Genomic DNA, 21,863 nt, shown 5'->3' with positions numbered 1-21,863 from the left:
CACACTTTTAGATTCATTTAACATAAAGTATAAGAGTAAAATGGTCATAAATTAATAAAGTTTTGTATTTTTTTAAAAAAAAAATCAAATAAAAAATAGAAAAAAATGAATATAAAACTATTAATAAAAGTTAACAAAAATAAAACTATTTTAACAATTTATTACACTTACAAAATAACGATTGATATCAAATAATATTTTAGTGTCTCCACGTCTACACTTTAAAGTGATTTGTATGAATTTTGTAAATAATTGAATTAGAGGTATATATTTTTATATTATTTAGAATGAAAACTTGGAGACTATTTTTGAAATGTAAAGAGTAAAATTCTAATGTGTAAAAAGTTAGGTAGTTTGAATTATTTTATAATATTAAGATTTCGTAAGAAATTATAACACTTTTTAAAAGTATTATAAATTATGTTTTATACTAATTGAAAATTTTGTCGAGGATGGACATGAATGATTTTGAATTTGTTTGCATTTTGGAGTTAGCTTTTAAAAAAAATGATTTTGTTTCTTGTAAAGTTGATGGAATTATATATGTTCATGATGACAAAATTGATTGTTATATGTCACATTTTTTTTTTCTTTATTTGACATGTACTCAAACATGAAATCTCAATTTACCATAATGAATTTAAGTAGGTATAGAAAAAAGTTAACATGAGAGATTCAACATTAATTAGTTATGAATAACTCTTAAAAAAAATAAAAACATCACTTTTAACTCAAAACATTATAACAACAATAAGTTTAGAATCTTTTTTACTTAATCATTTTACTTATTATGATCCAATTCTCTTGAATCCTAACTTTTCTCTCTTGAAAGACTTCTCTAATGTGTTTCAACATGATAACTAATAATTTTTAATATTATTATAAAAATTTTGTGATATTTCAATTTTGTTCTTTTCAAAAAACAAAATATTGATGTATATATGAGATACTATGGGACGCAACATGTTAATAAGGGTGTGTGAATTATGGAGTGCGATGAGGAATAAAACATAGCCTAATTCGTGGATAATGAACTTAAACTATCCGATTATGAGATTTAAGAAATTGTTATTATTTTCAATACTAACATTACTGTCGTGAGCATATCATGTCACAACCTATTATTATTTATCCCAATGCATATAAATAAATATATTTAATGCGTATATCAACTATATTTATCCCATTGAGACTAAATTTATTGAGATTAAAACAAAATATTGAAAAATAAAACTGGTAAGAATTTAAGCATAGATCACATGATGATAAAAATGTCCACGCGTAACTCGTTCTGGAATTAGCATATTGCCGTGAAGCCCAGAACACGACCAACACCTGTTCGCGTCGTTATAATTAGTACAAACTCCAGTTTCGTCTGGATTCTGGGAATATACCAAGAATATTGATCCTTCTAGTACGCATGTGCTACATCGTATGCTGAAAACTGCTGCAGTTACTTCCACTCCTATTACCGTGCGGGAAACAACATCATCTTAAACGAAACTACGCAGTGGTTTCCATGTAAGGTTGAATTGTTCTTTTTCAGCATAAAAAACAACTTAAACAGAAAATTAACAAGTAAGCTTCGATTTTTAGGTAAAGGGGAAGCTGTAAATTGTTCAAACTTCATACCCAGTAGCTATTAGGTGTATAAAATTGCAAGACCCGTATGATTGTTTAGTTCTATATACGAAAGACATGTTACTCCCCTTTATAGTGTAGGCCTGTACCTTTTTCATCAGGTCTGAAATTTTCATGTTTATCTTTGATGTTGTCAATCACTATTGATTTTAGATTTCCAGTATATTTTCTTGACTTCAATCTGTGAACCTTAAAATTGTTGTGTTTTGCTTCTGATGTTAATTCAAAGGATATTATCATGATTTTCTTTTTCTGATTTTGTTTTGAAATGTCTTTGTTTCTTACATGGCTGGCATTTGAATGAACTTGAGGTTTTTAAAATTATGCTGTTTACTTTAGTCAAACTATTGAAATTGTTAGCAGAACTGAAAACGGAAAAGATTATCTGATTGTTGTGATTAGTATGTTGTTTTATATTGCTTCTGCTGAAGTTTATTGAACATGTTGAACCAGATGAGTTGTAAGAATGGGTTTGAAGTGTCTGCTGGTTGTTATGTGTGTTTGGGCTTGGTTAGGATCGTTGACTTTTGCAACTTCTGATGATGGGTTGATGAGGGTTGGTCTAAAAAGGAGGAATTTAGACCTTCAGAGTCTTAAAGATGCAAGAATCAAAGAGTTCGTTCGTCCTACTGATTTAGGGGGTGATCAAAAAAATTGTTGTGATGAAGATATAATATATCTTAAGAATTATGTTGATGCACAATATTTTGGGGAGATTAGTATTGGTTCACCCCCTCAATACTTCAATGTTGTGTTTGACACTGGCAGCTCAAATCTTTGGGTTCCATCTTCCAAATGCATCTTCTCTGTAAGTTACCCAATGAGCTGATTCTGATGCAAGTGCTTATTAGTATTTGTTTTATTTTTGAATGAACATGTTTTAAAAACACACATGGCATGTGCAGATCGCTTGCTATTTTCATTCCAAGTATAGGTCGAAGATATCTAGCACCTATACCGAAATTGGTAACTTTGGATTATCATGGCATATCATTGAAAAGATAAACTAATTGATTTCATTTTAGATGCCTTCATTTGTTTTTATATGCAGATATATAAATGCTGTTTCAATGAACATGCTTAAAGTTGCATTTGGGAAAATATGCAGGAACACCTTGCAGTATCCCTTATGGCCAAGGATCTATTTATGGATTCTTCAGCCAAGATAATGTACAAGTTGGAGATGTCATCATCAAAGATCAAGTCAGTGTATTGACCTCTGTTATTTTCAATCAGATTATGCTGTTTTGGTTTTGCTAATCATTTGTAACTTCCCATCCTTCAGGAATTTGCGGAGATTACAAGAGAGGGATCATTCGCACTTTCTGCACTTCCATTTGATGGCATACTTGGACTCGGGTTCCTGGATGCTGCAATTGGAAAAGTCACACCAGTTTGGTACTCACAAGAACTTTATTAATTCATTTCTCTCTTTATTGATGTTTCTTCTTTTCTCCATTTTAGATTTGAATAAATGTTGAAGAGTATGCGTGATTGTATTTTTATGGTAACAGGGTAGAAGGATAGTCAAACTTCCCCTTTTTCTTGAGTTTTTTATGCTTCAGATGCAATGATTAGTTAGGTGAATGCAGGTATAATATGATAGAACAAGGGCAAATATGCCACCAAATTTTCTCTCTTTGGCTAAATCAAGATCCAATAGAAGAAATGGGGGGTGAAATTGTCTTTGGTGGTATTGACTACAGGCATTTTAGAGGTGAACACACATATGTTCCCCTTTCTCAAAAGGGTTATTGGCAGGTACAGCATATTTATAATTTCATCCATGGTTATTATCATCTACCATATCATTATTGACTTTGGGAGTTTGCACTTGTAGATTGATGTGGGAGATGTTCTAGTTACAAGTAACTCAACAGGTGCTCTTACATTGCTATTTTTCATGATTCTTAAATCTGCATTGTTTTTCATTGTTTGTTATAGCTGTGATTGAATACTATGTACGTTTTGTTAGATTAAGGTTGCTAAATGTTGAATTATGCTAAAAGGCAACAAATTGGTGCTTTTTCCAGAAATGACATTTAAATTTCCAGTCATTTAAGAAGTAAAAGGTCTTTTATACCAACTGTTTTTCTTTTTAATTCAAGTGGTCCTCTTGATTTTTTTTCCACCTTAAATTTTTTACTGCGGCCATGCATGATTTCCAAATTTTCCATGCCTGGTACTTTTCTTAATTACCTTTGACCTCACATCAGAAAATCATATAAAACGTTTGACAGGGTTGTGTGAGGGTGGCTGTGCTGCAATTATAGACTCTGGGACATCTCTAATTGCTGGTCCAACTGTATGATCTCGAACATTATTCTCTCTGTTCACTTCCTCTTTGGGGATTTTTCTCAATATTTTCTGTTTCCAGAGTGTTGTGACTCAAATTAACCATGCCATTGGAGCAGAAGGGTATGTTAGTTTTGAGTGTAAAAGCATTCTCCATAACTATGGGGATTCAATATGGGCATCCTTAATTGCTGGGGTTTGTTCCTTTTGTAATTTTACTTACACTTAATAATTATCTACAGAATACAGCTATTGGAATTTTAATCATACTTTACCTACTTTCTCATGTCTCATATCTGCAGTTAAATCCAGAACTTGTATGCAGTGACATTGGACTCTGTTCAAACAACGGATTTAACACAATGGAGTACACTTTTTTTCATTTTCCTAAACTTGATTCTTTAGAGACACTTTCCTTTCTTCCTGTTCTCTTAACATAGGTCTAACTTTAACCTGCAGTGATGTTATTGAAACAGTGGTGCATAATGAAAGTTGGAATGGATCACCAATAAGGGAGAGCCCCTTTTGTTCCTTTTGCAATATGATTGTCCTTTGGGTCCAAGTTCAGATTAAGCAAAGCAATGTGAAAGAAAAAGCATTTAAATATGTGGATGAGGTAGGTGTTTACAAGCTTACAGTTGTTAGATATGCTTCACATAACATAAGTCCTCCAATTAATCACTCACAGGCTTTTTCTGTGTCAATTTCCTTCTCTAAAGCTGTGTGAGAAGCTTCCAAATCCCCCGGGACATTCATTTATAAACTGCAATAGTATTTCTTCCATGCCACACATCACATTCACGATTGGAAACAAATCCTTTCCCCTCTCTCCAGAACAGGTTTGTTGTTTAACATGAATGCTGTGTTGCTTCTATACATCACTGTCTTAGCACTAGAAAAGTGCTCATGCATAATATATTTATATCTGATACTACCTCAATTTTATCTGTTTCTCTCCAACTTCTCAAAATTGATTCTTCTACTCTTTCCATTACAAAGATTTGACAAATAAACAAAGCAAAAAACCGGTGCTTTTTTTTGCAATCCTTAGTTTGTTCCCATTTCATAATGTTTCGTAAGTTTAATCTCTCCTTTGTCCTCAGTATGTACTTCAATTTGAAGAAGGCTGTTCTACTGTCTGCTATGGTGGTTTTGTTGCTATAGATGTTCCTCCTCCACAGGGTCCCCTCTGGTAATCTATTCTAGTAATGTTAATGTAAATTATGTATGCTACTAAATCACTTCAGCAATGAGCCAAGTGCTTGGTTTTCTCTTTTCCCACTATATCTTTATATTATGTGTGACATGACAGTAATGGTATGTTTGCAGGGTTCTTGGAAATATATTCTTGGGGGCATATCATACAGTATTTGACTATGGAAATCTCCGTATAGGATTTGCAGAAGCTGCATAATTATAGCTTGGTGATATTACTTCACCAAATTCGTTTTGAATAATAAAAATGGAGGTCTGCATGATCCACAAATAATAAATGCAGCTCTTGAGAATTTGTCTCAAGGTCTCTATTCAGCTGTAAATGGTGATTGGAATATTCTATGAATAAAATTTGTGATATTTGTTCCCAAGTGTTAAAATGAGAGAAAAACAAGAGTAAAAGAATATATAAGGCAGAAAAACTTTCAAGAGAGAGATGCTTAATTAACTGTGCATTTATTTTACAGTACTAAATACATCTTATAAATGTCAAAACCCTCTATGGCAGTAAAAGCCTTTTACTCATCAGTGAGTAAAAAAGGGATTGTAATAAAAATAGGTGTAAAAAAAAATATGGATCCCTTCCCAAAATTAAGTTGTTTTCATCTCGTTTAGGAAAACAGCTATACCAGAAACTGAACCTCTACTCTATCACTAATCACTTGTCCTGACAAAATTTTTTGTTTAAATTATATATGAAGTAATCACTTTAATTGGTATTCTAATTTAGTAAGAAAAACATTTGCATTGAATATTCAGTTACTCCCCTTTAGCATGAAAATCTTTGACGAAATGCTAAGAAAAAATAAATACATATGTCCAGTCAGAACTTTAATCAAGCATATTATGAGCATAACCTGACGAGCAAATTTGCCAGAGACTGTACAACTTTTGAAATAGGGATGTTACTCGGACTTTCGATTTGCTACTTGAATCAACTTATCAGGAATCTATACGTCGACCTTAAATTTGTGAAAGTTTAAGTTACTGATCAATGATTCTTTGAATAAATCCTGAAGTGTTTCTGTTATAACAAACCTATATATATGATCGAATGAAGCCCAATAAATATGAAATGAGTATTTGTTTTTATAAGATAAAATTAGTTTATGCACAAGTAAAAAAAAATGATAGAAATTTTACTACAATCTTTATAATTTAGTTTATAGTTTATAAAAGCTAATTTAAATTTTTGTTTTGACTTTTCTACTTGATAAATCTTTATGAAAATAATTCATTTAAGAGTATATTATTTAAACACTTAATAATCTTTTACACACACTTTACATTCATTATTTTAATATTTAATCTCTCTTTTTTTCCTTATGCAAAAATTAATTTTTTTAATAACTAATTACTTCTAAAAATGAACTTTAGGTGAAAAAAAAAAGAAAAAGAAATCATTCTTACCTTAGGAAGGGACACTGGGAAATTCACTTCATCGTCACCCGATATATAAATAAAATCCAAAAAGAGTAAACATGACACAGATTCTCATAAATGCTACGAACATTTTAGAAAAGCCAACCTCTGTTCGAGATTATTCTTTTTCTGATCTTCTTGTACTTCCTTTTACTAAAATCATATAATTATTATTACACTTGTCAATTACACATTAAACGACTCAATATTATATAACACTAATTATTATTTGGAACTATACTCCACTCTTGAAACATCAGATTGAGTCGCTTGTGTAATTAAAATTATAAAAAAAATCATTTTTCATTAGTTAATTATATTATATAAAATTTTTATACCTTAAATATAATAAAAAATCAGTGTTTAATTCAACTATTTTCTTTCTTTGAATTTTTTCCATTCATCAATTAAACAAATGGAGAAAAATTTTCTCACCACATTTTCAGTATTTATCCTTATAAATAATAAATTTTATTTTATTTTCACTACTTTTTTTTTCTTCTTTACTTCACTTGTCTTCCTCTAAATAAATCATGAAATACTTTTTTTTTCTCATATATAATTGAGATGATTTCGTCAACTTAAAATAATACTATGTCGATACATTAGGCAATTCAAAATTATCTCCTGTCGATAGAGATATCTTGGTTATAAGAGTAGCACATGTCAATCCTAACTGAATGACTAGATAGTATTAAGCACAACTCACAAGTTTAAAAAAATAACTTAAAGAAAAGTAACTACCTAAGTGAGAAAAAAACTCACGAAACTACTATAAATGATACTACTTACAAGACAATTGTTGGATATTTATTTTTAGTATTTATATTGTGTGACACATACCTAATTTGAGTATTGAATTTTTAAAATATTTTTGTTAGAAATAGACTTTTAACGATAGTTATGATATTACGTTAGAAATAGATTTTAATTCTAACTCAATTCACAAATTATTTATAAGGTAATATTTGTATTCACTTAACTACTATAAATTGATATTATTTCTAGTTGATATGGGATTTCTAACAATTCCTACACTAACAAGAAGTTAAAGATATCTTTGCTTTGCTTGATACATCTCATACCATATTGGTGTTTGGAAGAGTACATCTCGAAGTAAAAAAAGATAGAAAGTTGATGAATGTTTACTGTGAGACCATATAGGATATATCTCGACCTCCAAGAGCATTATCTTAGAATTTATGTATGAAATTACAACCTTTAGGTTTACTTTTTCTTATAACACTAGGTGGATATATATATAGTTAATTACAAGACCAAAAGCCAAAACTTCAATATGTTCATTAATTTATTTTACATTGTATAAATACATAGGAAAGCCAATATGTTGGGATGGCTGTGACCTAGATTTCTCATAAAACTTACCTCTCTCTCTCTCTCTCTCTCACTCAGAAACACACATATCATGCTTACCTCTTTCTGCAGGAAAAGAAGCCACATTTTTTCTATTTGATTTATTATTTAGACAACAATATATTGATATAACTCTATATCAACTCAGTAGAGCAAGGGTGATGAGGTGGTAATATTGCAGGCATCTTAGAACAAGGGTCATAACCAGTGTTTGGGGTGCGGTTATTGCTGTTCTTCTGAGAATCTCCGGTGAGTGAAGAAATGGCTGAAAAAAGTGCTGCCTTGAGAGAAGGGTCTTTGGTTATGGCCTGACTGACAACATCTACCAATGCAAGGTTATTGTCTGGGCTTAAAAAGGTTGGAACTTTGGAACACAATAAGGGCAACCCGTGATGAGGGTGGTCATGCAGTGGGAGAGGGAAGAAAGGGTGTGAAGTGGTGGCTCTTTGGAACTGGAGATAGTTATTGTTGTTGTTGTTGGGCTGAGTCAAGTCCAGCGTTACTGTGGGACATGTTGCACTATGGGAGAAAGTGGCTACTGCAGTTGGGGAAACAGAAGACAGTGATGAAGAGAAGAGGGGTGAGTTTGGTAGAGTGGTGGTGCCAACAGAACTCGAGAGTGACCCAGATAGGAACATGTTCAATGCTGCTGAGGTTGAGCTTGCCAAAGATCTGGCTGCTGTTGGGAGTGGGTGGTTATGGCTTCCTTCATAGGTTGTGATCAGAACAGTCTCATCCTTAAAACACCTCTGCACCTGTTGCAAATGTAATACCACCATATCTTGTAACTAATTAAACTGCTAAATATGTGACAACTAGATTTTCTTAAAGATTTTGTCGGTTTTCCTTCAACATTGTTTTAAGGTTTTTTAAGATTTTGGAAAGAAACCTGCTTACGAACTGGACATGCAGTTCCCATGCTGCAACGGTAGTAGGCTCGGGGACATGGGTTGCCTTTGGCAGTCTTTTGTCCGTACTTTCTCCATTGGCACCCATCTCCCATCTGAATGCATTACAACACCATCAAATAAACATTAAATTCATTTTGCTCTTCAATCAACTCACTTTTTGATATATAATTTTTTTTTGGAATTTATCCACCTCATATTAATAGGGTAGATAAGTTAATTTGCTTAAACATAATTTTTTTTTCTAACCTGTTACTCATATTATATTTATTGTAATATAATCAAAATATTCATTTATAATTACTAATAATTAGACAATTCTTTTAACGTTAAAATATATATATATATATATATATATATATATATATATATATATATATATATATATATATATATATATATATGTTAATTAAACAGAACATTTGAGATGTCGTTAACTCATATACAAAGTTCCAACACAATATCAAATATTAGTAGAGTATATTGAATATATCACATAAAACCTTTAAATAATAAAAAAACAAACAAACTCATTGTTAACTAATCTTTATTTAGAAAATATCTAACTTAAACTCTCAACCCATATATTGTTGATACCTCATAAATTCAAAATGAGAATACTTATAGACAAATAAGCTGATATTATACGGATAATATACGAAAATCAAAATATCAATATGCAAACTAGTAAATTAAATATTTAAATCATTAAAGTACTATATTCTAATATTAAAGGAAACCCAAGTGTCGATACATATCTTTAAAAATGGTAATAAATTATAATAGTAAAAAATGACAAATTGTTAATGGTGAATTTGCATAAGCTTTATTTGAACTTGCTTAACTCATATTTTAGTAAACCGGATTTATTTAATTCATATTAAAGAGAATTGTATTACTTTCCAATCCAATTGTACAGAAATTTGTAGTTAGTCAAAATTAACTTAGGAATACATGTATAATTCTAAAACGCATATAAATTATATTTTATAAACCAACATAATTAAGTTAAATAAAATTAAAAACTTATTAATATAAAATAACAAATTTAGTAAAAAAGAGTTTAGTCATTAAAAACTCTTTATATCTCAAAGTCAGACATTAATTCTTTTAAGGTACAAAGTTGTAGTAAGGTTAACTTCTTTTTGACAAATGTCTTTCTATACACACCGTCCAATTATTGAACTTTTTATCAAATATTTAATACTATATTTTGTCAAAACTATCATGCTATATTAGTGTAATTCCTTTTTGTCTAAATTAATATTTTTTTAATTAAGTTTTCATAGGCATGATAATTTCACGCGTTTGTTTTACTTAATTTACACCCCTCGCACATGTGATAAGCTTTTTATAATACAAAAACACACGTTATTTTATTTTTTTCACATTTAAGGAGAGGTTTCAAGAAAATGTAGAAATATTTCACTGTCTATGACACAATTTGTAATCACTGCACTGCATGCATGCGTATAAATCTACTTATCATTCAACATGTTATATATATACACACGCACATTAGGATTTTTCTTTTGTTTTTGTTTAAGATAACTATGGTTTCTAATAAAATTTAATATTATAAGTTTGTTGGAGATGAAATTATAATTAACTATAAAATGACTTCCTGATCTAATAATAAAATTAAATTACAGTCAGGGTAGAGTATTTTTTTATTTGCATTTACAATGACAAGAATTAATGTTTTGAGTTGAAAAAAAAGGAGGTTTAATACGAAAAAACAATCTTATTAAGAATAAGAAGTGCTTATCTTTTTAATTGAAAATGAGGTTTAAACACACTGATAAAGGAAAGTAATTAATTTTTTTCCTTCAGTTAATTAAAAGCATTTATAATACAATGGCATTGGTGGATTTTTACACAATGTCAGCCGGCCAGGTATTATTATCAGACAAATCTTATTCTTTTTTCTTGCTATAATCAGTCAACAATTTCTATGTAAAAGTAACATATATATTATAATTTATAAAGAAAAAAAAAACGATTTGCACCCCTTCAATTTTATATCTAGTTTTTATATAAAAAAATATTTCATCACTTCAAAAATTAAAAGGATGGTGTTGTTGTGTGTGGGATATTTTTTCTAATTTAAAATTTTCAAGTCCTATAGAAAACCATATAATAACACAATAGTTACCAATTGAGATACAAATTCTTACCAAAGAAAAATCTGATCGTGCTCTTATGGATACTTTAGCTCTTCTGCAAGTAACCTCAGATGCTTGATCTTCTATGCATTTTGCTTCATGCAATGCTATTTTTGTGTTCATTTCACCTTCAACAATATTGTTCTTCTCACATGCCAGGCTTCTGCCTAATATTTTCTTTTCAACCTTTTCTGTATAACCCTCTGAAAGTGAAGAACAGTCACCAATATTCAAAAACTGTCGAGTGTGTAGCATTGGTTTCTCCACATCTTGTATTTTTCCCTTCAAACAATTCATATAAAGATATGCAACTTTTTTAGGTATCTTCTTCAAAGGACATAATTATAATGCAAAAGTTATCAGCACTACTCATCAACATTTTTTGATAAAAGTCAGAAACTACAACTCAATTACAATGTCAAGATTTATAAATTTTTCTGATCACATTGCAATTGCATATGTCAAAATTTTGACAACATTTAATGATCTCAATGAAATGCCATCTATGTGAGTCTCCAATTCAAAATATTAATTATTTAATTTCCTATGAAGTTGCTGGTTTTATTACATGTACAGTTTTTCCCTCAATCATTTTACTCTTTCTACTTATATATTTTTCTGTCAAATGCATATACGTCATGAAAGTTACAAGAACAACAAAATAATGTTTTTTTTTCTTTTGTTTTGGTCATATATAGTTGTTGTTTATCTGTTTGTCTTCAATTCCCCGGTATAGCTAGCTAGAAGATAGAGACCTTCTGGGCCTGACATTATTGCTGGCACTGAATATATACGCTGAGTTGTTGACCAAGTAAAACTAGCTACATTAATTGCTTAATTTTCAGGCAATTAATCTATAATTTTGAATCAAAGCAATTACAAAAGGAAGGTTAACCACATGCTTATAAAAGAAGCTTGTGTAAAACAAAAATTTAAGTCAAACTTATTATCATTACCTGCGACTCATGATTATTGTTTTTATTGATAACTGATGAAGAGAGTTGATTTTGCTGCATCTCAAAAAGTATTCGATTCTGAAGAACAGTGCAGTGTTCATTAACCTGGGTTAGCATGGCCTTTAGGATTTCATTCTCTTTCTTAGCTTCTTCAAGTTTGATTCTCAGCATGCCCATCTAAGAATAACCACACACACCAGAAAATTAAAATAAATATTAATTAATCATGCATGTTCAATAAAGAACAACGAAAATTTATGCTTAGAAAGTAAGAGAATTCTGAGCTTTATAGGGTACCCCAGAAATTAATATCACTCACTTGGTTGAAGGGCTGTCCAGTGTTATTCAGGCTCAAAGAGAGAACACTGGATCCCATCTGCATAATTTATTTTTTCATAATCAGTTAATAGCTCAAAATCATGTCATCCTGCTTAAATGTAAAAAATGGAATTAAGCTAGGAGATAGAGACCAAGGTCAACCTCATGGATCATATTTTTTTGCAATATTTTAAGGTTTTGAAAGAATCTAATCACAACCAGAGTTTACAAAATCTGATAGAAATTAACAGTAAGAAAACTTACAGTGTTATGAAGGGAGGGTTCATCTGTTGTATTACAATCGTAAGGCCTTTCTTCATCTTTCAGCAAATTTTTTAAGGAAGATTTTTCTTCCATTTTCCTAACCCTTTATGATGGTTACCACTACTGAGAGATGGTGATATCATATATCCATATATATAGGTGATTTTCCCAGAGACTTTAATCTCTTCACCAAACTACATAGTGGGTGTAGTCTGCAGTGTTTATGGACGAAATTTCTGCAGAGTCCTTGCTAAGTCTATTTTTCTAATACCTTCTTTTTCCATCCAAAATATTTAATTACCTTTCTTAAATTATAAAATATAAAAATAACATCAAGTAAAGGATGGAGAAAGGAAATATACTTTTCTACACCAAATATGAAAATGACCTCATTGAAGGTGGAGATAACATATAGTCTTCTTCAAGATAATAAATAATATTGTGAGTAATTTATTTTAGGTACATCTTTAATGTGAAACTTTCCATTAATAATCTTATTTGAGAGAAGAAAAATATAAGAAAAAATATTTTTTATTATTTTATCCGTGATGGAGGCTCCATGGTTGAATTGGAAACCCTAGTGTTATAAGACAATTGTGATAAGGGACTTGCTAACTAATTAAGGAACTATTTAGAGAGTACCAAATTAACGTATTCAATTGTTCTAAACTGAACACTCATTTCGAACGAGTTAAAAATAAAGTAGTTTTAATTATCATAAATTCAACCTAACCAATAAATGGTTGATGGAGTGATATACAAACAATTTTCTAAAATAAGATCTTAAAGTTGTAAATAAAAAGATATAATTTAAGAGAAACTTCTTATTATTAAAGTCTACAAAAATAAGTTTTTCTTTAAAAAAACTTAATAAGATTAATGAGTATTTTTCATATATAACATGATTAAATATATATTTTTAGTCTTTTAAATTTTGACGTGAAAATTAGAAGTTGTTATTGTCCGTAACTTTCATATATTTTGGTCCTTAAATTTTAAAAATAAACAGACATAATTTTTTAACCTAATTACATTATTTTTTTTTAACATGTCAAATACTTTTAATGTTAATATTTGAGTTGTTTATACAAGTTGACATTGAAATGAGAATGTTTCATATGGTGTAAACAACTCAAATATTAATATAATTTTTGTTTAACACAAAATAAAATTAATATAATTGGATTAGAAGAACTATATCTATTATTTTTTAAGTTTAAATTAAAATTATATAAATTTTTTGACAAAAATAAATTTTAATTTCATGACAAAATTGGGAATTGAAATAATATAATATTGATAGAAATTAATACAAATGATAAATTCTTATAATTTTTATTAGATATATTTTTGTAGAATTTATATCTATAATATTGTTCTTATCATGATAAAAAAAAATTGTAATTGTGTCAGTATTTTTTATTACCAAAAAATGTGGACATACAAAATTAACAACAAATACTGGTATTTCTACTAGTGATTGTAAACAATTAAACTATAATATATATATATATATATATATATATATATATATATATATATTTGTGTGTATGTTGAAATATTAAAGATTGATTTCTTGTTATTAATTAAAGAGACTATTACTTTTTTCTTAAAAGATTACTATAATCAGTCATATTCTAAACAATAAAGCCATTAAATAGCACATGAGATTTTTATTTCTGTAGGTTTTGTTTCCGTGAATTGTATATTCATTTATTATCAGTTTTGCAGTTTGGAATACAAGTTGTAAGTTTGTCTTTTCTTCTCATCTATTGCTTTTGAATTGTGTTGTTCATTCATAAAGATTTCAACATCGGTGAACAAATGTCCAAGGTGAGCGCATATGGGCCCTATCTAATTTAAAAGGTGGGTATCATGAGCTGTACTACTTACGTATTTTAGTATTTATTTACCCTTTTTTTTTTCTAAACATTTGTACAAAATATACAATAATTTTTATTAATTAAATTATGTATAAATTAGGAAAATATATACAATTTTTAAAAAGGTTACTTTTTTTCTTATTTTTTTTTGTTTTAAAAGTTTGGAAGAAGTTTAAATAAAAAAAAAAAAAAACCTTTAGTTCACTCAGTGTGAATACTTTTCAAATCAATACAATGTGATTAATGTGATTAGTCTTTGATGTAAGATTATCTCTAAGTTTTATTTTGCAAGTTTTTAATTTAGTTTTTGTAGGTTCTATTGTTGAATTTTGTTGTATAATATCACTTTTAAAATTTATTCAAATGAAATATATTATTTGTTTTGGTTTTCAGATACCATTTCAAAATGTCTTTTATCTTTATATATATATAAACTCATGTCCATTTATTATCTTATATGATATGAGACTTTGTTTGTAACAACACTTATTTCAATTCATATTTTGTTTGTTGAAGAAAATATATGTTTTCAAGATAAAATAATACAAATTAGTGTTATATTTAATTAATGCAATTAAGGTTTTGACGAGTAGAAGGAAAATAAAGAAAGGGGAGCGTGTCTCACGATTTGATGAGGTTGTGTTTGATAGTATGTTCCATTAGCATTTATTAATGAAGACAGGTTTGAGGTTGGCTTAGAGTATTATGGAAAAGCAATATTAATATGATGTTATTGTAATGTGGTAAGTCAATGTAGAAATACCTTGGTTCTCACCACCAACAATGAAAGGGACAAATTTGGATTTAGATTACTTTTTGTTTTCCCTTCATTTATGGAAAGGAAAAAGACGAGAATAATTGAATATCCACCGTGACTCAGGCTGCAACATTAACCATTCTCTATTATTATTATACACCAAACGCTCATTCAACAAATTGAAGGGAAATTTCCCCAACACATTTTTTTAATACCCTTTGCATTTTCCATATATTCAAAATCAAATCTTCACAATTTTTTAGCAATTCAATTTCACACGTCTAAAATAATAAACAAAAGATTGAAAGACAAATCTAGCTGTTGGCATCAAGGGACACATTTTCAATGTTTGGGAGACACCTTTCAAATTTTTAAATAACTGGGATCAACTAATTGTATGCCCTAAATTTTACAATATTTAGATTAATATTTTCTTAACTTAAAAATCATTAAAGTTATTATTTTATTTTTTTTGGCATAGAATATCATTTGACAGCTTCAGCTTAAAATAGAAACTATTTAATTTTGTCATATTATTAAATATAGTTCATTTATATGGGGCCAGAAAGGTTATTAGAATATGTGCAACCTACTTTTAAAGGTAAAAATAAGTGCGACATAATGGGAAACACTTCCGAACAAAATGAAAGTGTAAAACTATATAAGTATTTGTAAAATATAATTTACACAAGAAATGAGTTGAATGGTGTTTATTGAACTTTTTAAAAAGCCTTTCAAAAAGGATGTTTTGTTATTTGTTGTTTTAAAGGAATGAAAGCTTTATGTGAGTGAGGATTAGATTCAAAAAGAATGAAAGCTTTATGTGATTGAGGATCTCTCTTAGATTCAAGTATGATTTACAAGATGATTTATTTTAAAATAGTTTTTGAAAATGCTAAAAATAAACTTTTCAAACTAAAGTTACTAAATCAAATACATGTGAAGAGAAAATAAATATAAACACAAATTTTTACTTAAGTTGATACGTTGATTTGTTAAGTTTATGCATCATGTTTTATTTTTCCCTTCTTTAGTGAACTCTATTAGTTGGTTCATATAATTATTTTTTTTAAATCTCCATTCAAAATAGTAGTATTATAATCTATTTGATACAGCTCAATATCATAATAAACTATTAATGTTATTATAATTGTAAAAGAATCTTTCTTAGTATAATAGGAGAAATTTTTTTTATAGTCAATACCATTTTTCTAAGTAAAACCTTTAACAACAAATCTAATTTTATAATGTTCGATATTTCTATGAAAGTTATGTTTAGTTTTAAAGATCCATTTACACCAAACTCTCTTACATCCTTCTGGTAATTCCACAAGGCCTCTTACATAATTTTGTCATTAATTTAAGCTCATCATTCATAGCATACACGGTCAATGGCTTCTGATAGTGAAACTAATAAGTCATTATCAATTCTTAAGTCATTTTCTTACGCTTGTAGATAAGCCATATAAACATTCAAAATAGTATACTTTCTTTCTCTGTGAGATCTTCTTAATATTATATATTGTGGTTGTTCTATTATTGGCTCATTGTGAACTTTAGGATCATTAATTTGTTATTCTTCTTTATTGTTGTGTGTGTTTACAACATATGGAATAACAACTCTTGAAGAAGAGGTATCGACTATAGAAACTCGCGTTCTAACTTCCTTAATCTCACATTTTGTGAATCTTCATTCTCATTAGTTTCACCATTCTCAATGAATCGAACATTTCTAGTTTCAACAATTATTATACTATGGGTAAGACGATAAAACATATATCCTTTTTTATTTTTTTGGATAAATAATGAAGTATCCACTTATTGTCCTTTCATCCAATTTCTAGTTTCTTTTCTTACGAATTGTAAATTCTCACTTCTCTGCTTGACAACCCCAAACATGCAAGTGTCTCAAATTGAGTTTCCTATTTTTTTTCATAATTCATCTTTTGAATAACTTTACTAGGAATCATGTTCAACAAATACATGACTATCTTTAAAGCACACATCCACATTGATATAGGTAAACATGAATGACTTAACATACTTTTAATCATGTCCATTAAGGCTCAGTTATGCCTCTCTAACCCACCATTTTATTGTAGTGTGCATGACATTGGGTATTGAGTACAAATACCAAGTTTCTCAAGAAATTTATTAAATGGACCAGGGTGTTATCCATTTTCATCATATCTTCCATAATACTCACTACTTTTATCCGACCTTAGATTTTCACCTTTTTGTTTATTTGTCTTTCTACTTTATTTATATAAACTTCCAAGCCATTAACTGATTAAGATTTCTCATGCAATGGATAGACATGTCCATAATGTGAAAAATCATCAATAAAGATGATGAAATACTTCTCTTTATTGATTTCAAAAAATTAAGTCCTTCTTTTAACTCATTTCTTGTGTATTTTGTTTGTTTGTCTTTAATACAATTTGTTTGTCTTTCTAATCTATTTGCCTGCTTAGTTTATTTTGAACCTCTTTTTCACAGTATTTGCACTTCTTTCTACTATCACACTTGATAAACCAACATCCATTAAATTAGGTTTTATTTTATTTTTATTCTAATATTTTAAATAACTTACATAATAAAATTAATTCTAATAAAATAAACACAACAAACTTTGCCTAGACTTTGTACTTGAACTAAATGACAACATAATACTTGCATCAAAGGAATTTGACCAAAATTGTAATATAGTGTCGATTATGCTCATTATTTTTTCTTAGCCCAAGTTATCGTCATCTTCATACATGTCTCCAAAGAAGTTACCTTTGATTATTTTACTATATATTCTTCCTAACAAGAGTGACACGCAACTGTTTATATATGTATGGTTGAATAACCATGCGTGAGGATAAATCCAAGCTAGATGGATAAATGTGATGAACATAATTTCAGGGAAATAATAATCTCCCGAGAATAAGGTCGATTTTGCTGTGTCAACCTTAGCATATAAAATTAATATATAACATATGCTTTGCTACATAGAAAAATGGTTTGTTTTAATATTATTTTCATCCCCAAGGTTTTGACGGAGAGTCAAATATAGACCAAGTCATGATAAATATGTAAGCATAATCAACTCAACTCTTACATTTTTTTTCCTATAGATTATTCACCACGAAGGAACCTTGAACCTTCCTACAAATACTGTTCAAAACTCAAATTATTCAAGTATTAATACGCACCAAGATTTTAACAATTTCAGATTTAGCTGGGATTCATCAAAAATAATTTTAGATTCTAAATTTTGAAATTTCTTTTTGTTTTTTTTTTTAGAAAAAACTGCAAATGATGGTCTTGAAAAAGAATTTCTTGTATAGTCTTATATTAATAATTTTTCGATAATTCTATATTACAGTCCAGATGATATTTGAGAAGAAGAGAGAACAAATAAACCAGTGGGCAACTTTTGCTTTCACCTTATCCAACGAAATTCAATGTTTAAGGGAAACAACTTTGTGACTCATTTTCTTATATTTAATAAAAGTGTATAAAAATAAATTAAATATTGAAACTGATTTCATGTTTAATTATAGATATGTTTTTTTATTTAATTAATTAATAAAATGCATTGTATTTTATAATCAAACAATACCAACGAAAGAAACCATTGTCATCTTTTAAGATATTTTTTAAAGGATTAAAAAAAAAAGAAAAAAACAGTATTATTTTTTAGAGTTGTTCTGGAAGGAGACTTTTGGAAGAAGATTGTTTACGCGTCTAACCCGCGTATGTGAATTTTGACTTAATTTTAGACTGTGTTAGAAAATCGGTTTTGTTGAGTAGTAAGGAGCAATGAAAAACCTTGTATGCTCACGTTAATTCAAAAACGTCACACTAATATTCAAAAACGTCACAATAATGTTAAAAAATAGATTTTAAATTTAATTTAATATTATAAAATTTACTTATTATATATTATAAATTTCTCTAATAAATATATAACTTTTAACATATCTATGAGATATCTATATCAAAAATGTAAGATTAGATATTAGCAAATAATTCAAGAGTATATTAAATAATAGATTCAGTAAACAACCAATTTTACTAGAATATACTCTAACTCATACCTATCTTGTTAATATATAGATTTTAAATTTAAATCAATTTTACAAAACTAACTATTAAAATAAAGTTTATATTACTTATGATTTCTCTCTAGTTTACATTATATTTCAACATAGAACTCTAATTATTACATATTAAATATTTCACATTCTATCTATTGAGTGATGTTTTACATTAGTTTCTGCATAGACTAAATACTTATAGTTAGAATGAAAAGCATATTTAATATTTTATTTTATTTTCAATGTATTATTCAATTACGTCAAACTTTATATAATTATATTATTAACAAAAGAAACTGTCTAAACCTCTACGTGAGTAAATGTATACCATTATATAGAAGGAATTATCTTATTTTATATCCACAATTTGTTTTCATTTTTACTCATTAAATAATGGATTTGTTTTAACTAAATTAATTTTCTTGTTAATTTTACTTTTTCAGAAACAACTATTTTAAATTTAACTATTTTTTATTTGACCTTTTCTAATTCAACTATTTTTTAAAATAAAATAATTATTTGTAATAAAAAAACTTATATATAAAACATAAAAATTATCTACAATAAAGTTATAAAAAATATTTATACTTATTTTTATAATTATAATAATAAGAATTTTATTATTTAACTTATCATAGAAAAAAAGTAAATATTTATACGCTATTTACATATATTTTCACAATTATATCAAAATATTTATAATTATTTTATTTATTTTTCATTTACTTAAAAAGTGAGTTTTATTCACTGATTAATCTATATTGTCATTTGATGTTATGTTCGTCTATCATTGGTAGTGAACTTATTACTCGTTCTTAGTCATAAAGTAACTTTATTCACATAAGAGATAGAATATTTTACATGATTACCAAGTTGACTAAAATAGTTCAAGTTTTTATGACAGTAATTATAAAAAAGATGTTGGTTTTGAAAATGGCTTCGTGGTAACTTGTGAATGTTGAAATCTTTCAAAATTTTAATTCATTTAAATATTAATATAAACATTGTATTTTTGTACTATTACCATGGAGGACATACGAGTCTTGTATTTTTGTACTATTACCATGAATGTTCTATATATTGACTTTCATATGGATCAAGAAAATGCTTTTTAAAGGGGTTGCATAAATAGATGTGGAAACTATTTTGAAGTGGGTTGTTCTAGAATATATCGACTTTTCTTTTTAATTATGAAAAATTTTACATGAAATTTCTAAATTTATATATAGGAATTTTCAATGTAATTAATTTATTTGTTAATAGTTTTAATAGTGAAACAATTAGATTTAACTACAACTTTTAAAATTAATTAGAAAGAATATGATTAATGCTCACAAAAATATAATTAAAGTAAAATTGCTCAATAAGTTTTACTTATAATAAATCTAGAAAGTGCTTTTTTTATATTTAAAGGATATTTATAAATACACTTTGAACACGTCAAATTTATTTTGCATATATTTCTTTTCTGATAGCAACGTTATCTTTTCATATTTACTCCATATTTCTTATTCAGTTATGATATTTTCATCCTCTTTCGATACCTTAGTTCTAACAATGACAACAAATTATCTTACAACTCTATAGACATTCAAGCTCTTATTTTTTCTGGTTTTTATCCGAAATTTTTGTCGAAATTAGACTTACATACATATAATTTTTTCTCCTTATCTTATCTTCTTTTTTTAAAACATCTATGTTTATTCTTCTTAATAGACTTGTCGATTACGAATGACAGTACTAAATGTTAAACTTTAAAAGATGGTAGTAGGAAATACAGTTATACAACACATAGGAATGATCATAAATTCAAAAAGATTACATGCATATGAAATAAACAAAGAAGAAGGACTAAATATGTTTTTAGTCTCTATATTTTGGGATAATTTTTGTTTTAATCCCTCTTTCAAATTAAGGTATAATTTAGTCTTTCAACTTTAGAAAATTACGGCTTTAATTTTTTTTATCAAATTTTTTTAACTTTATCTGCGGTTTCAAACACGTTTTTCAGTTAACATTGAAGCAAAAATGTGTCAAACAGTATAAACAATTCAAATGCTATAATGAAACGTGCTTGAAACAACAAATAAATTTTAAAAAATTGGTAAAAAGAACTAAAACCTCTAAAGTTAAAAGACTAAATTGTATCTTAATTTGAAAAATGAACTAAAACGAAAATCGCTCCAAAATATAGAAAATAAAAATATATTTAACCCATAAAAGAAAACATAGTGTAAACATACAATATTGTATGATCAATATCTGATATAAGAAGTGATTGAAGTGGAGCACGTGTATAGGGAAACATGCAATAGAAAATAATTTTCTTAGTAGAAACACATTTATAAATAAAAGTGTACATAAAGTTCACGTTGTTCAACATTTAAGTTTTATTTTCACCGATATTTAATAAAAATATTATTATTCAAATTTTTCTAATAAAAATTACAAACTCTCTTATGTAATTTTTGCAAGAACAAAATTTAAAACCTTTCACTATAAAAAAGATCAAACTTATTGACTTACAAAATTCGTTTATAAATATAAAAATTCGTTGGTGGAAAAAATTAGTGATGA

At 27.8% G+C, this 21,863-nt stretch overlaps 2 protein-coding genes across 8 annotated transcripts; one reads left to right on the top strand and one right to left on the bottom strand.

The window, feature by feature from the left end:
- Window positions 1–1,262: 1,262 nt before the first annotated feature.
- Window positions 1,263–6,168, top strand: LOC106778333 (cyprosin). Of its 7 annotated transcripts, none has more exons than XM_014666283.2 (14): window positions 1,265–1,521; window positions 2,157–2,449; window positions 2,547–2,607; window positions 2,750–2,844; window positions 2,927–3,039; window positions 3,234–3,402; window positions 3,482–3,521; window positions 3,882–3,946; window positions 4,019–4,132; window positions 4,239–4,303; window positions 4,396–4,552; window positions 4,656–4,775; window positions 5,040–5,128; window positions 5,266–5,593. In XM_014666283.2, exons 2-14 carry the CDS (start codon window positions 2,192–2,194, stop codon window positions 5,348–5,350), a joined length of 1,431 nt encoding a protein of 476 aa, XP_014521769.1. In that variant the 5' UTR covers window positions 1,265–1,521; window positions 2,157–2,191; the 3' UTR covers window positions 5,351–5,593. The 7 variants fall into 7 exon arrangements, with proteins under 7 accessions (XP_022631878.1, XP_014521769.1, XP_014521766.1 ...); XM_014666280.2 differs by having other exon boundaries at window positions 2,095–2,449; XM_022776158.1 differs by having other exon boundaries at window positions 1,429–1,578; window positions 5,266–6,168.
- A 1,658-nt stretch (window positions 6,169–7,826) lies between these two features.
- Window positions 7,827–12,776, bottom strand: LOC106778338 (WRKY transcription factor 6). The gene is made up of 6 exons (XM_014666292.2): window positions 12,559–12,776; window positions 12,296–12,352; window positions 11,977–12,153; window positions 11,033–11,302; window positions 8,837–8,950; window positions 7,827–8,702 (listed from the first exon to the last, which is right to left on the bottom strand). Exons 1-6 carry the CDS (start codon window positions 12,649–12,651, stop codon window positions 8,082–8,084), a joined length of 1,332 nt encoding a protein of 443 aa, XP_014521778.1. The 5' UTR covers window positions 12,652–12,776; the 3' UTR covers window positions 7,827–8,081.
- Between the last annotated feature and the right edge of the window lie 9,087 nt (window positions 12,777–21,863).

This window comes from Vigna radiata, unplaced genomic scaffold (assembly GCF_000741045.1).
Source record: "Vigna radiata var. radiata cultivar VC1973A unplaced genomic scaffold, Vradiata_ver6 scaffold_401, whole genome shotgun sequence".
In the NCBI taxonomy this organism is placed as follows: domain Eukaryota; kingdom Viridiplantae; phylum Streptophyta; class Magnoliopsida; order Fabales; family Fabaceae; genus Vigna; species Vigna radiata.
Note: the sequence above shows the minus strand (reverse complement) of the source record. Positions and strands in the feature narration are given on the sequence as shown.